The 15,974-nt window shown below is 41.0% G+C and overlaps 1 protein-coding gene across 1 annotated transcript; it reads right to left on the reverse strand.

Annotated features, from left to right (window-relative positions):
* Positions 1 to 5,851: 5,851 nt before the first annotated feature.
* LOC115787226 (tropomyosin-1, isoforms 33/34-like) lies at positions 5,852 to 13,296 on the reverse strand. The gene is made up of 2 exons (XM_030739811.1): positions 12,318 to 13,296; positions 5,852 to 5,865 (listed from the first exon to the last, which is right to left on the reverse strand). Exons 1-2 carry the CDS (start codon positions 13,294 to 13,296, stop codon positions 5,852 to 5,854), a joined length of 993 nt encoding a protein of 330 aa, XP_030595671.1.
* Positions 13,297 to 15,974: the final 2,678 nt, after the last annotated feature.

Consider the following 15,974-nt stretch of genomic DNA (forward strand, 5'->3'; position numbering starts at 1 on the left):
TTTTTGTCATTTTGGGTTAGTTTAGTGTCTTTATCTTCGTTGTTGCATCAATAACAACAACTCTTCGATTAGAAACAATGAATGTTGACTTCAGGGTTTACAATTTTTCAATTGCAGAGGAAATCGAACCTAACAGAGCAAATCTTGACTGCAGAGATCTTGTTCACTTAAACAATGTAAGAGCAGCATGAAGGATTCAAACTCTGTAAAACAGTGTGTGTGCAAACAGTCCTCAATCAAAGTCAAATGCAGCGTGCAGTTAAAATGAGACAGATTAAACAAACAGTGCAGATAAAAATTCTTTGTACTGAAATCCATCCCTTAAAAGCAACAAACTTCATTATAGCTGTTCATCATTTCAGACATTCATTCACTCTCCATCCTTTGACCATCACAAAAAAACAAACAGGAAACTCACTTTTTGCAAACAAACATCATCCTACAGCAGGCCTATTCAATTACTTTTTCTTCTGGGCCAGATTTGAAAATTTTGAGATGCCACTGGGCCGAAGACCCCTACTTATATTATTTCTTGAGATTTAACTCTAAATATGCTAACACCTGAACTAAGTCATAAAAATAAATAAAGGAATTCACAATAAAGGCTTTATACTGCATCATTTATTGATGAGCAAAATAATTCAAGTGCATTGCAAATTTTAACATTTGGTCCAAACCTTGACCAGAATATTTTTAACAAGGCATCGATTCAACACACATATGTTTAATAAAAAAAAAAAGTAATAACAACTTTTTGCAACAGTAAAGTCTTCTATAACATTTTAGACGTATTTGCAAAAGTCCATTGGTTGAACTAGAAAGACCAGCTGATGCAGTGCATTAAATATTTCAACAAAAGAAATTGCACCAAGTGAACACTTAATAACTGTAAAATTAAAGCTTCTTCTGCATATTCAAAGTAATGCTGACTTAATGAGTTCAGTCTTAGAGTTCAGTCTTTGGGGTAAAATAAACACATTTATCAGTCCAAGCAGGGTTAAAATGGTGCCGTTTACACGAAGCCGTTTTCACTGGAAACGGTGTCGTTTTGATGCGTTTCAGCCTTTCGTTTACACGATGGCGTTTCAGAAACGGTCCGCGTTTACACGAGGACATGTGAAACGATGGAAACGATGAAAACGATGTAGTTCCCATGCCAGGCCACAAGTTGGCGTTGGTTTTCTCTTTGCAAAGTTTGTTTATGCAAGACGCGCATGCGTGGAGTGACAGTAGATAGTGCGGCAAATTGTTCATTACTTGCAAAACGGCCAATGTGAGAGGTTTTCTGTGGACTGACGATGAGGTTGGATCGCTGCTGCACACAACGCTGAATTACAAAACGGTAAAAACACAAGAAAAGCATAAGAAGCACTCGTGAATCCGCGAGTACTGTTTATCAATTTGCGCGTGAGCGAAAAACTGTGGCCGTCGCAACCATAGTGCGCATGTGCGAGTCGAGCGTTTTCAAATCACCCCGGTTTCAAGTATTTACACGAGAACGCAAGTGGGTGCGTTTCTGAAACGCTCCACTCTGGACCCCGTTTCTGAAACACATCGTTTTCACCCCGTTGTCGTGTAAACAGAAGGCCGAAACGCATCAAAACGACGCCGTTTCAAAGTGAACACGGTCTCGTGTAAACGGCACCTCATTGTCATTTTTACGTTTTTGACCTGTCAGTGATATATTCTGGCGGTTGTCGCACTTGGAGAGAGTATTCTGGGCTGGCGTTGCTAGTGGTGCGTTCAAGTACAAGAGGAAGGGCGGGAATTTTTATAACTGTCACAGCAAATATGATTTAAATGCGTTTTTGCAGATTACGTTGGGTCAGTCAGGGGGTGGGCCAGTCAAAGGGGGTTCGCGGGCCGGATGTGGCCCCCGGGCCGCTAATTGAATAGCCCTGTCCTAGAGCATCTCTCTGCTGTGGCTTCAGAGGCTGCTCTTCTCATTTGGCTTATGCACAAAAATGACAAAGTTTAAATGAACCACAAATGAAGGAGCCTCCTCACACTGGGCCATGAACTCCAAACAATCACTAATGCAAGAAATGTATGAACTACAAAGAGAAACCTTTCCCTTACTGCAGGAATAAAGAACCACGCATTGCAGTCTGTCTGTAACTAACCAGTAAAAGTGTTTCCATTCCAGACTTTTAGTGTTAAGCACCACTGGATTCCTGCCAATTCAATGTTAGTTCATCACATCATATCAGGCTTACCTGTACTCTCCCTCCGTACTTCAGTTTTCTGTGCTTACCTGTTGTTTTCTTTTATTTCAGGAACTCTTTTCTCACCAGCTGAAGAGCCTTCTCATTCCCAGTCTCTGTGGCGTCGCCAGCTCGGATTACCCACCACCTGGACACAATCTGGTCATCACCTTCCTGTCTGCCTGCTCGCCCTCTCACTCTTGGTAACCTCTGGACCCTCGCAGCACCTCAGTTCCCCCCTCTTCGAGCAACCACCTCCCGGACATAAAAGTAAGCTTGAGGCAATTCTGCTCACACCAATTACATTGCTTAAAGGCAGAGGTGGCAAAAGTACTGACATTCTGTACTTAAGTAGAAGTACAAGTACTTATGTTAAAAAATACTTTAGTAAAAGTCGAAGTACTGGTTCAACTTCTCTACTTAAGTAAAAGTAAAAAAGTACAGGCTCTGAAATGTACTCAAAGTAAGAAAGTAAAAGTAGTTCTTTGGAGGATGTTTCTACAAGCTATTTTTGTGTAAAACTAACCGAACCTCATTATATATTATTGTAATAATATAAAATAATATTACATGAGAATACAAACGTTATTCCAATCTAAATTTTAATCCTAATGAATGCACTCAGCTTGAAACTGTTATGTAGGACACAAACTGTGAAAGGCAATTTAAACACAGCTCTATTCTCTGTGTCCTCCATAGCAGAGGGTGACTGTGCCTCCACCTAAACACCAACATGAGGATACTCAGGGGTTACAGTGGGATTCAGAAGGTGGAGGAACCCTAAGATCAGCTGTAGTGGCTCTGCATGGGGAGAAGAATCACAGCTTTCTATTGTGAGCTCCAGTAAATGATGTTGGTGTGCAGACTGTGATCAGCTGACCTGCTGCTGCTGCTCTGAGGTTTACTGCTCTGTGTGGATGAACTGAACTCACAAAGATGTAACCCAGTATTTCACAGCTATCTGAGCTGATCTCCATCCCCTACACTGACAGCATACAGGCTGTAGAAATGTTGGATTCAGTGAATGAATCTCAGCATCAGCAGCTTTGATTCAGACTCATCTCTGCTGCAATGATGTAACCTGTAACTCTGACCATGAACACAAACACTGTGCTCCAGTCCAACACAGAGCTTTACTGTAAATACAGTACAACAAGCTAACCTAAACTGCAGTATTTTCATAGAATCTTTGAATTACACAACATCAGCATACTTCAGTTTATTTTCCAGTCCTTTCCTTTAATTCTAACCTCTCTTCTTCCTCTCCTGTCCTCTTTCTCCATCTCTGAGTGAACTTCTCTCTCTTTGCTCTCCCTGAAATACAGCAGCTCTTCTTTTAGCTAGCTGTGTAACAAACTGCACACACTTTGTGTGTTTGCTGATATTTGTTGAGCATTTAGAAACGCTGCATTTACCTGCCACACGTTACTCCCTTCGTGCTCGCTCCTCTTCAGTAGCGCTAGCTAAGCTGTTTATGTGCCGCAGCGCAACTTACGGACTCGGTCCGGCCCGCTGTAACCCCTGATAATAGCGCTATAAATGATACATTAATTATATGGGTTTGCGTATTTAATCCCTTTGTACGAGATAAGCCCCGATGATGGAGGATACGCCAGTACGATTGTCTCTTATGTGTTATTATTCCTCCGTTTAGGCTCAGATCGTTTGATGTTTGACGGCGCACTGACCGGAAATGCAAACTTCTCTGACGTGTTAAAAAGTAACGAGTCTGTTTGAAAATGTAAGAAGTAGAAAGTACAGATACTTGTGTAAAAATGTAGGGAGTAAAAGTAAAAAGTAGTCAGACAAATAAATACTTAAGTAAAGTACAGATACCTGAAAAATCTACTTAAGTACAGTAATGAAGTATTTGTACTTCGTTACTTCCCACCTCTGCTTAAAGGATACAGTAAAACAGACCTTAACCTCCCCCTCTCTCTTCCCAGAGTGGCTCCCCGTTCCCTGGAGTCTTCCCCCGCTCTCTCCCCAACACAACCCAGCTCCTGTTTGCTCCTTCCGGCACTGAATGAAATCTTTTAACTACAGAACTGTTTTCGGGTCCTGCATTTTTGGGTCTATTGAGTTGTGGGGTTATCACTGGTGACAACTCGGACCTCAGAAGGTTAATGCATAAATCCTCATGTTTTCTTAATAAACAGCTTTAACAGTGTGCAGCTCTCCTACAGTTCACAAAGACACAGAAATGAGCCTCAAAGCTTCACCGAGTGCTGCCTCACTTGCTTCAGGTTAAAGGTAACATTCTAAAAATGGTCTTCAACACACGTTACTCCAATTTTTTCAGAGAACGAAAGTGAAATTTAATGTTAATGTTCAGACTTTAGGTTTTATATGAGGTGCACTCCTGAAGCTGGAAACATCCAGGAATGCAAGAGAGCATCTGCAACTGAAGCAGTGCCACTACTTAACTAACCAGGTCAATATCCTTATTTTCAGTGTATTTAAAAATGCATTGTGTGCCTCATTTAGATCATCAACATACATCTCACCCCAGAGTTCAAAATTAAATATTAGATTACAAAAATCTATTGTTAGTTTATGGTCCATTTGTTTTAACACATCATGTAACTGACCTGATATTTTCTTTATGGTAAATTGATTAGTGAGTGTTTGTTATTCTGCTGCAGCAGTAACGCCGCTAATGCTTTTATTTTGAAACGACAAGGCCGTAAATCGATTGTCGCAAACTGCAGCAGTAGCGCGAAGTCCAGTGTACAGAGAGAAGGTGCACTCCACGGTAAAGGACGGAGAAAAGAATTGTTAAGGCATAATTTTAAGCTCTCAATGGTTGCTCAGCACCTGGTTGATGAGGGAACAAGGTTGGTATTTGCATTTTGTTGTGTCAATGCATATATAGTTATAGTTCACGAAGCATACAGATTGCTATTAAGTGTTGCAATTACGTTCGCATCCACTAGAGGGTGCTCATGTAAATTAGTCATGCTAAGGTTTACAAGCTTCCGTGTTGTGTTGTGTAAGGTCATAGAATGTTGGAACATGGCATATCGCGTTTTAGTTTCATGGTGCAGGAAATAATAGAAAACAATGTTAAAAGGTTGTGATTTAAGGCGAAAGAAAAGGTTGAAGGCAACATACTGTTTGAGTTATTAATGTATATTTATTCTGTATATTTTGTAGCTCTTACGGTGTGTTCACGTGCAAGGCATTTCAAATAAAAGGATCGTGAACCATCAGTTAAAGAGACCATCTTTTCAACCGGGACGCTACAGTAAGAGCTTGACCCAAGCTGAGTGAGAGTTCGCCTCAAGCTGAGAAGAGCTCAACCCGCGCTCAGCACCGAGGTCCCAGCGAAAGCTGTTACAAGGTTCCAGCTCCACGGCTTCAATCAACGTCTTCTGGGATCTGATGGTCAACTGTATTGCCCTATCTTCAGCATGGAAATATCTGAAAAGGAAACAGAGTCCACAGAGGACCTCCAGGTGAACAAGGAAGAGGAGCCTCCATGCTCCGTTCGTCAAAGGAGGCCTACAGAAAAACTGCAAGTATATCAGGAGGAGGAGGCCCATAAAAGGGGAAAACGACTTCTGAAAGTCTATGATCAATGGAAAAAACAAATACGTACAACACGAGAGCAGTTAAAAGGAGACATAACAAACAGTGAAATTGCCTCACTCATGGACATCTTAGAGAAAGAAAGAGACAATGTCATAAAGCTGTATGCAGAAATTAGGGAAAGCATTACTCCCTGTAGTGACACAAGGCGACTTATAGATGCATGTGAAGCAGTCACAAAAGACATTATCAAGGTTGCACATGAAAGACTCTCAGGCATAGATGACTATGACAGCGGCAAAGTGAAGACACGCCTACGCGAGCTTCTTGAACCAGACTATGCTCAATCCATTTACAGTTCATCGGTCACTCACTCAAGTAAAGCCTCATCTGCCAGTAAGTCAAACTCTTCAAGGTCAGTAGTAGCCGTAAAGAGAGCAGAGGCTGCCGCTGAATTAGCAGCCAAGGAAGCAGAGTATGAGGTGTTATTAGAAGAAGAAAAACAAAAGGAAAAGATTCAACTTTTAGAGGAAAGGCAGAGAAAGGAGCTTGAATCTCAGAAACGTGAGTTAGAGAGACTAAAGTCTGAAAGGGAGTTAAAGGCTGCACGAGCTAGACTGATAACTTATGATCAGGAGATAAAGAGTGAGAGCAGTGTTCATGTTGACTGTAGCAGACCAGCTCAGAAGGCCCCCACAGTTTCTGCTCCCATTCAAGTCACTAACAGTAACATTGTATCCTACTCACCTCCACAAGCAAACATCCTTTACTTAGCCCAAGCATTACAGGACAGTGTCGCCATGAACAGACTGCCAATGCCAGAGCCCTCCACGTTCACAGGTGACCCAATACAGTTCATCGAGTGGAAAGCTTCATTTATTTCACTCGTTGATAAAAAGAACATCTCACCCGCAGACAAGCTGCACTACTTAAAGAAATATATAGGAGGTTCAGCTCGACAAATGCTTGATGGCATCTTCTACAGAAACGACAGTGACGCATACAAGGATGCTTGGGAACGCCTCAACCAAAGGTATGGACATCCATTTGTTGTACAGAAGGCGTTCAGAGAAAGGCTCGCAAAATGGCCAAAGATACAAACGAATGACTCTACAGGGTTTAGAGCATTTGCTGATTTCATTCAAACATGTCATGAAGCTATGCCCCACATAGAAGGTTTAAACATTCTCAATGATTGTGAGGAGAACCAAAAGCTTGTTCAGAAGTTACCAAACTGGGCAGCAGCTAGGTGGAATCGTCAAGCCACTCAGAGCATGAAAGAAAGTGGAAGGTTTCCAAGTTTAAGGGACTTTGCTGAGTTCATGTCTTCTGAAGCAGAGATCTTATGCAATCCAATCACATCATTTCAGGCTCTCCACTCTACAGACTTCGCCAAAACCACCGGTAAAAGTTACCAGAAAGAAAAAAAGGCTCACCTCCAGTGTTCTCCACACACAGGTGGTAACAGAGACAGAAAACACAAAACAAAGGTCAAACATTAAATTACCATGCATGCTCTGTCAAGACAACGGACACAAACTTCACAACTGCCCCCTGTTCAAAGGCAAATCACTTGTGGAATGAAGGAAATATGTAAAAGAGAAAAGGCTTTGTTACGGCTGTCTCAAGCCCGGACACAGTGCAAAGGACTGTCGTTACAGACTTGAATGTGAAATGTGTAAGAAAAAACACCCTACCTGTCTGCATGACTTCAACTACGACAATGCTAAATCAGCCACAAACCCAATTCAGACCAACACAGAACAGGCTGCAACTACCCTGTCACTCAATGTAGAAACCAATGAACAATGTGTAAGCACTTCCATGATCATACCAGTATGGGTTTCTTCAGAGCAACAACCAGGTAAAGAAAGGCTTGTTTATGCACTCTTAGACACCCAAAGCGACACGGTGTTCATTGACCAAGATGTGTCTAATGATCTCCAGGCTAAGTCCACCCCAATAAGGTTAAGGCTCACTACAATGCTTGGTAAAGAGGCTGTTGTGCCAAGTGAACATGTCTTAGGTCTTAAGGTGAGAGGCTACAACTCCTCAGAAATGATTGAACTCCCTCCTGCTTACACTAAAGACTGTATACCAGTTAATCGCTCCCACATTCCTTCCTGTGAAACGGCAAGACAGTGGAATCATCTTAAGGTAATAGTGAACGAGATTCCTCCACAACTAGAATGTGAAGTTGGGCTTTTAATTGGCTACAATTGCTCCAAGGCGTTAGCTCCAAGGCAGGTAATCTTAGGAGGAGAGAACGAACCCTATGCAGTCCGAACAGCACTGGGCTGGAGTATTGTTGGACCCACATCATCCCACAGTGACTCTTTTACCATGTCTGCTGTGTGTCACAGAGTCACAGTCAAAGAGCTTCCTTTAATGACCCCAGCTGATGCACTCAAGGTTCTCGAGTCTGACTTTAAGGATGATAACAAGGATAACAGATCAGTGTCTCAGGATGACATTCTCTTTCTGAATACATTGAAGGAAGGCATTTACAAAAACAATGAAGGACATTATGAAATGCCACTTCCATTTAAGGAGAGACCTCACTTACCAGACAATAAGCAAATGGCCACTGTGCGACTTCAAAGCCTCAAAAACAAGCTGTTGAAAGACCAAAGGTACAAGGAGCAATATGTAAAGTTTATGAGTGAAGTCACAGAGAAGGGTGATGCTGAGGAAGTGCACAGTGAAGCAAAGGAAGGAGAAAAGTGGTATATTCCCCACCACGGGATATATCATCCCCAAAAACCAGACAAACTCAGAGTAGTTTTCGACGCCTCAGCAAAATACAAAGGTAACAGTCTCAATGATCACTTGCTGTCAGGGCCAGATTTGTTGAACAGTCTAAATGGTGTTTTAATCAGATTCAGACGGCATCAAGTTGCACTGTTGTGTGACATTGAAAAAATGTTCCACCAATTTCATGTGTATGAAGCAGATAGAGACTATTTAAGATTTTTATGGTGGACAGATGGCAACCTGGACACTGAGCCTCAGGAGTTTCGAATGAAGGTTCACCTTTTTGGCGCCACATCCTCGCCAGGGTGTGCCAATTATGGATTAAAACATCTTGCAAATGAAAATGAGACACAGTTTCCCCTTGCATCTCAGTTCATAATGAAGGATTTCTATGTGGACGACGGTGTAACAAGCACGGCAAGCATCGAGGAAGCTATTCAGCTAGCTCAGGAGGCTCAGACACACTGTGCATCAGGCAGCCTCAGACTACACAAGTTTGTGAGTAACAACAAAACAGTGTTGGAAAGCATTCCACCATCAGAACGTGCCTCCCCACAGCAAGCATGTGACCTGGCATTTAATGACTCTAAACTTGAAAGAGCACTAGGAATTCATTGGCACATAGACTCAGACACACTCAGGTTTCGCTTTCTTCCCAACGACCAACCTGCTACAAGGCGTGGCATCCTATCTATGGTTGCATCTCTTTATGACCCATTGGGATTCATTTCCCCCTTTATACTCTCAGGCAAAAGAGTGCTTCAAGAGGCATGCAAACAAGGCACAAGCTGGGATGATCCCCTTTCCAGTGAACTATAGCCAGTGTGGAATAACTGGAAAGCTGATTTAAAGAATTTGGAGAAAATCACAATACCACGCTGTTATGTTCCTAAAGACTTTGGCCAAATAGCAAAAACAGAGTTGCATCATTTTTCTGATGCAAGCTTGTGTGGTTATGGTCAGTGCTCATATTTAAGACATATAAGCAAAGATGATAAAGTGCATTGTGCTTTAGTTACAGCAAAGACCAGAGTTGCTCCTATTAAGGTAACAACAATACCAAGACTCGAACTGACAGCTGCTGTTGTCTCCATTACTGCAAGCACCATGTTAAAGGATGAGCTTGGATTGACACAGATTGACGAGTATTTCTGGACGGACTCTAAGGTCGTTTTAGGCTACATCAATAACGAAGCACGTCGTTTTCACACATTTGTCTCCAATAGAGTTCAAAAGATAAGGCTCAACAGCGCCCCCCAGCAGTGGAGATATGTTTCATCTGAGCAAAATCCGGCAGATATTGCCTCCAGAGGTTCAAGTGCAAGTGAGCTCATTGCATCAGACTGGTTCAAGGGGCCACAGTTTCTGTGGAACAAAGAAATCCCACCAGCTGCAGAGATTGACATGAACGTACCACTCGGAGATCCAGAGGTTAAAAGGGTACATGCACTAAACACGCTCAAAACAGAGAAGAAAGGTTTATCAGACAAGTTGACAAAGTTTTCCTCATGGCACAAAGCCATTCAAGCCATAGCTCGACTGATTCGCTGTGCCAAGAGAGATAAAACAACAGGCCAGAGTACATATATGTGGCCTGTTGTTTATATATATATATATATATATATATATATATATATATATATATATATATATATATATATATATATATAATTATTTCTTTCTTTAGCTTTTTATGAATTTTTGGGGCCTCTGAAATGAGTGAGGAAAGGAAAGCTTCCTCTTCAAATCCATCCTACTTTAACAGTCAACTATTTCAGCATACTTTGAGCCAGAGAAAACAATTTGAACTTTAAACGGTTCCAAGACCTTCAGCTATCATCCAGGCATTACTGGGTTTACTGACATCTTTAATGGTTTTCAGGTCTTCTTCCTGTTGATGCTTTTCAGGTCCAAGTTTCTCCCAATTTTACACCAATTTCCGCAAATCAAAATCAATTTAGGAAATTTCTTGACAGTTTCAACTGTTTTGCATTTCTTTTTCTTTTTCTTTTTTGTCATTTTCAACTATCTAAGCTCTTTCACCAAATTAAATTTCAGCTATTTTAAACATTTTTAGGCATTTCAGCTCCAGTCTTTCAGAATACAGCAATCACATTGCAGTTTCTGCAGGAAATGCTTTTTCTAGTTATTGCAATAAGATACTGTAATATCCATCCATCCATCCATTCGCTTCCGCACATCCTGTTAAGGGTCGCGGGGGCGGGGCTGGAGCCTATCCCAGCTGTCATAGGGCGAGAGGCAGGGTACACCCTGAACAGGTCGCCAGCCTGTTGCAGGGCGATACTGTAATATATCACACACTTTTATTGTGACAGCTGCCAGTATTTTACCATAAAACATGAATTCTTTTACACTATACATTAAAAAATGTATACAGATACTCAGATTTTGTTTTTGTTTTTTTATTTTATTTTAATTTTTTGTTTGATATCAATGTCTTATTAATTACACACATATATATATATATACAACCAAACACATATAAAATTATATATACAACCAAATATGAGACTCAGCAAATATGTAAATACATGATTCATCATGTATTTACATATTTGCTGAGTCTCATATTTGATGCCAGAGAACTCATCAGTGCTTTGTTTAAAGAGCCCCCCAACAATCAGATGATCCCCTGTGAGCAAGCCCTTGGCGACAGTGGCAAGGAACAACTCCCTTCTAAAAGGAAGAAACCTCGGGCAGAACCAGGCTCAGGAAGGGGCAGCCGTCTGCTGCGACCGGTTGGGGTGGCGTGATGGAAAAGAGGAATGGTGTGTTAAACCTACCACTGATAAGTTCAATGACATATTTAGTTGTATATCACTGTTTAGGATATGGTGCTGGTGAATGTTGTGGCCAATTCAAAGGTGAAGAAATCAGAAGAGAGATGGATAAAGGGTGGAGGAAGAGCAGGCTGTTGTTCTTCAGGTTAAGAATTTCAGCCGAAACACCAGAAACGTCTTCTCTTCTTTTTCAGGCAGCGTTCCTGTAAGTCTTTGTTTTGTAAGATGAGGTTTTTGACGTCAGTAAGGAGTTGTTCATTCTCTTCTTCACGTTGGCTGCATCTTTTCTCGACTTCTTCCAACTTTTTCTCACTGTCTGCGTGCTTTTGTTTCAGTTCTACAGTTTTCTCTTCCTGCGCCTTCTTCGCCTCATGCATGTCTTTATTGCTTTGTTGTATTTTGTCATGCATGTCTTGCAACTGCTCATTTCTCATCTGCATTTCATGAAGTGCACACTGCATATCTTTATGCATTTTCTCACATTGTTGTGCCTCCTTCTGCATTTCATTGTTTTTGCTCTGTTCTATGTCACAGAGTCCTTGCAGTTGTGTATTTTTTTCCATCATTTCTTGCAGCTTACATGTCATCTCATTGCAGAGTTTCTCCAAATTTATCTTCTCTGCCTCCACTGCAACATTTTTGTCTTTGAGCTCATCAAGAAATACTTGGAGTTCAGTATTTCTCTGCTCAAAGTCTTGAAGAACATGCTGCATCTCGCTGTGCAGTTCTTCTTTTTCTTCCTTCTCTCGTAGCATTTCTGCATTTCTTTGCAGTGCTTCATCAAGTTTGACTTGTAAACGTTCCTTTTCTTTCTCACTTTCGAGAAGCTGGTGTTGTGTGTTTTTAGCTGCTGCTTCCAGCTGTTGGAACTTGGACACCTCCTCGTCATATCTTGTCTCCATGTGTTTGAGTTTGCTCTCCATCTCTCTATGATGAGCTTCCTGTTCTTCTTTCTCTTCTTGTATTTTTATTTTTTCCTGCTGTGTTTGATCAAGTTTTATTTTCAAACTGTTCTTTTTATTCTCACATTCAAGAAGCTTGTTTTCTGACTCTTCAGCTTCTTCTTCCAGCAGTCGGAGTTGGCCTAGTACCTGATCATAGTTTTTTTCCAGTTGTTGGTGTTTGTATTGTGTCTGCTTGTGTGTTCTTTCCAATTGTTGGTGTTTGCATTTTAGCTCTTCATGTTCTTCTCCCAAGTGTTTATTTTGGGCCTCCAGCTCTCTGGTCTTCTCCTCCAGCTTGTGTTGTGTCTCTTTGTGCATGGCCTCCAAGCTTCTTAGTTCGTCTTGTGTCTCTTCATATCTTGCTGTCACGTCTTGAAGCTGGTATTGTGTCTCTGCAGCAAGTGTGTCCTTTTGTTGGAGTTGGTACAGTGTCTGGTCATGAATTTCTTGCAAGTCTTGAAACTTGCGTAGTGTGTCATTGTGTTGAGCTTCCTGTTCTTCTTTCTCTTCTTGTATTTCTATTTTTTCCTGCTGTGTTTGATCAAGTTTTATTTTCAAACTGTTATTTTTATTCTCACATTCAAGAAGCTTGTTTTCTGACTCTTCAGCTTCTTCTTCCAGCAGTCGGAGTTGGCCTAGTACCTGATCATAGTTTTTTTCCAGTTGTTGGTGTTTGTATTTTACCTCTTCATGTTCTTCTCCCAAGTCTTGAAACTTGCGTAGTGTGTCATTGTGTTGAGCTTCCAGGTTTTGGAACTTGTATATCTCCTCGTTATATCGTTCCTCCATGACTTGGAGGTTGTATTTCAGCGCCTCCATTTCTTGGGGCCTGAACTGCATTTGTTGGTCCTCTTGGGAAATTTCTCCAGAGTGTTTGTTTTGCGCCTTCATGTCTCTGAACTTCTCCTCCTGCATTTGTTTGATCATATTGTGCAGGTCTTGGTTTTCATTCTGAAGGCGATCAAATGCCCTTCTGAGGAATTCGGTGTCTTCTGGGGCATTTAGCTCACCACTGCAGTGAAGAGCTCCAGCGTAATCTTTCTGCTCCGGGTGCTGAGACATTTTTTAGAAATCTTGGTACAATTACTCTTTTAAAGATGAAGATGTTTTCAAATACTTCCAGAGGATTTGTAGCTGATGCTGAATGTTTGAATGCAGCGAACAAGCAAACTGACCAAACTGATGTGGAGACTGAAAACGTGTGTCTTAAAATTTCTCTGTTACTTCTATTTAAGGGATTTGGGGTTCTTTTCTTTGATTCTTTGACCTTTTGTTGGTGAACATTCTAAATGGAATGTTGCTGTCTTATGCAGTAAGGTTACATTTGGTTCTAAAGCCCCGAGGGGTGTGTCGAGCAAAGGGGGCGTGTCTAACAGCGCTTTTCAGAATGTCACGTGGCAAAAGTCCAATGAGCCAGTTGCTGAAAAACACGTGGGAAATAACGGAAGTGTTCTGGCTGATCTGAGGTGCGTCGGATCCACTGTTATAGCAGCATAATCGGTCAACATGTAACAGAACTGTAGGAATGCTGGTGGCTCAGGTGCAGCAGGAGGGGAGGGGAGGGGTCAGAGAGACACTCAGTTTGTTGGATGAAACCTGCCAGCAGCAGGTTAGGGTCACAGAGTTACCATGGTAACGGAGTCGGAGTCGGAGTTAGCGCTCTTTCTGGAACAGTTTCCGGAAGTTTAGGGTTCACAAACCCGGAGTTTTTAGGTAAACCTGCTTTTTGGAATAGGCCCGTTTTGAGCCGTTTTGCTTTTCAGCTGATTCAGCAAATTATGTTTCAGCTATTTTAATTATTTCTCGGCAGCTCTCAGCTTTCAGATGCACAGATTCATTCTAGGCTCAGCAACCGAGACAAGAAAATCCCCCGCGTGCCCCTTTCCTTCTGTGTCAGGCCGTGGCAGAAAGCTACATGCACCGCACAGCAGGCAGAGGGCGCCCATTACTCCACGAGTGCAGTAGTGGTGTAGGGCGGAGAAGGACGGGGAGTCATGCCGCCCTGGGCGTATGCTGCACATACAAGGAATTTGGTTCCAGGTATTGGTGGTTCAATACAGAAAATTCACGGCAGATTTGTTGCAGAGTTTATCTAATTGCTCCTTTCTGCAGGCTTGTTTCATTTTGCAGGGGACTTGTGTTGTCTCAAAGGAGGAAGTGTCTTGCAGACTAAAGTGAAGGAACAACTGCTTTGCTTTTGTGCTGCAAATGACACAAATCACATAAGAGCCTGCAGCCTTTGTGGCTGGATATTGTTTAATATGCAATATACTGTATAATTGTATATTGCATATTATCATAGTTTTACTCATTTAGCACATTTTGTATTTAAATGTGCACATAAATACATCTATCTCATATTGAGATTTAAATGATAAATTTTTCCATATATGTATAAGCACCTTATCTTTTATATTTTAACTGTATGTCTATAATACCTCGAATATATTCACATTAATATACTCACAAGCATATTCATTATATTCCATTACTGTTTAACTACTGCTTATTGCACTACTGGTTAGATGCTAAACTACATTTCGTTGCCTTGTATTGTACATGTGTAATGACAATAAAGTTGAATCTAATCTAATATTTATAGGTAAACTGTAAATCTTTGTGTGTATAGGTGGGCATACATTGTATTCAAGTCAAATATCCTTTTTGCATTCAGTTGTCATTTATACTTTTATTTCCTCACTTTTTGGTTATGGTGTTTGTTTAAGTTTGGTCACAAAAACTACAAAAACAAACTTGTAACTATTGGTATAAGTCTCATCTTAATCACTAGAAGGCTTGGCCTTTTGGTGGTTTTAATGTTTAATGTAGAAAAACCTACTCAGCTCTAATATCTGTGACAGTTATACTAGATTAAGACTGGGAAATAGCAAAAGAAAAAGACATTACAGAGCGTTGAGATACCCACCATTTTTATACTGAACACAGGTCAGTCGGGCCCAGTTATCCCCTAGTTAACCTTAATAACACTCTTATTGTGCATTATCTTTACATTGTCAGTGATTAGATTCATGCACACAAGAATTATTGGGACTGTGACACATTTAATTTAGGCAGGCTCATGACTTCAGGTGCATGTCTTCCTGTGTGACTTCTATAGATGTTCTGTCTTATTTCAAATAACACAAAGTGACATGGGGATAGCAAAAGAAAAACAAATTTGCATGTGGCCAACTTGTAAATAAACCGCGGCTGGTCAAAATTGAAAGGAGCACTGAGTGTCATGGTACGGAGTGTTGCCGTGTCCTTTTCTAGCTAGAGCCTTTCCACAGGCAGGTTCCCCCCAGCAGGGTGGAGTTTTGGTCCCGCTCTTCAGCTGCTCACACCTGTTTTTCATCCAGTTACAGTTTACAAGGACCAGTGGTGCCACCCACTCTCCGCCAGATCTTCTTCTTGCCTCAGTGGTAACCACATTGTTGTGGTATTTGTTATGTTCAAGCTGTGTTTTTGAAGTGGACATGTTAAGTGCACTTTTTATTTGAAAGAAGATATATATATTATATGATAAAGTTCTTTTTTGTGTTTATTTAATTCCTATTCAAGACACTTTGATGAGAATGGTTATATTGTTAATTAAATTGCACTTTTTATTTGAAAGAAAAAATACAAAAGATGATAAAGTACTTTTTTCTTTGTGTTTATTTGATTCCTATTCAAGACACTTTGATGAGAATGACTATATTGTTAATATACGCTACAGAGTATAATTTTTTACCATTTTT

The sequence above is a fragment of the Archocentrus centrarchus genome, chromosome 10 (genome assembly GCF_007364275.1).
Source record: "Archocentrus centrarchus isolate MPI-CPG fArcCen1 chromosome 10, fArcCen1, whole genome shotgun sequence".
NCBI lineage: Eukaryota > Metazoa > Chordata > Actinopteri > Cichliformes > Cichlidae > Archocentrus > Archocentrus centrarchus.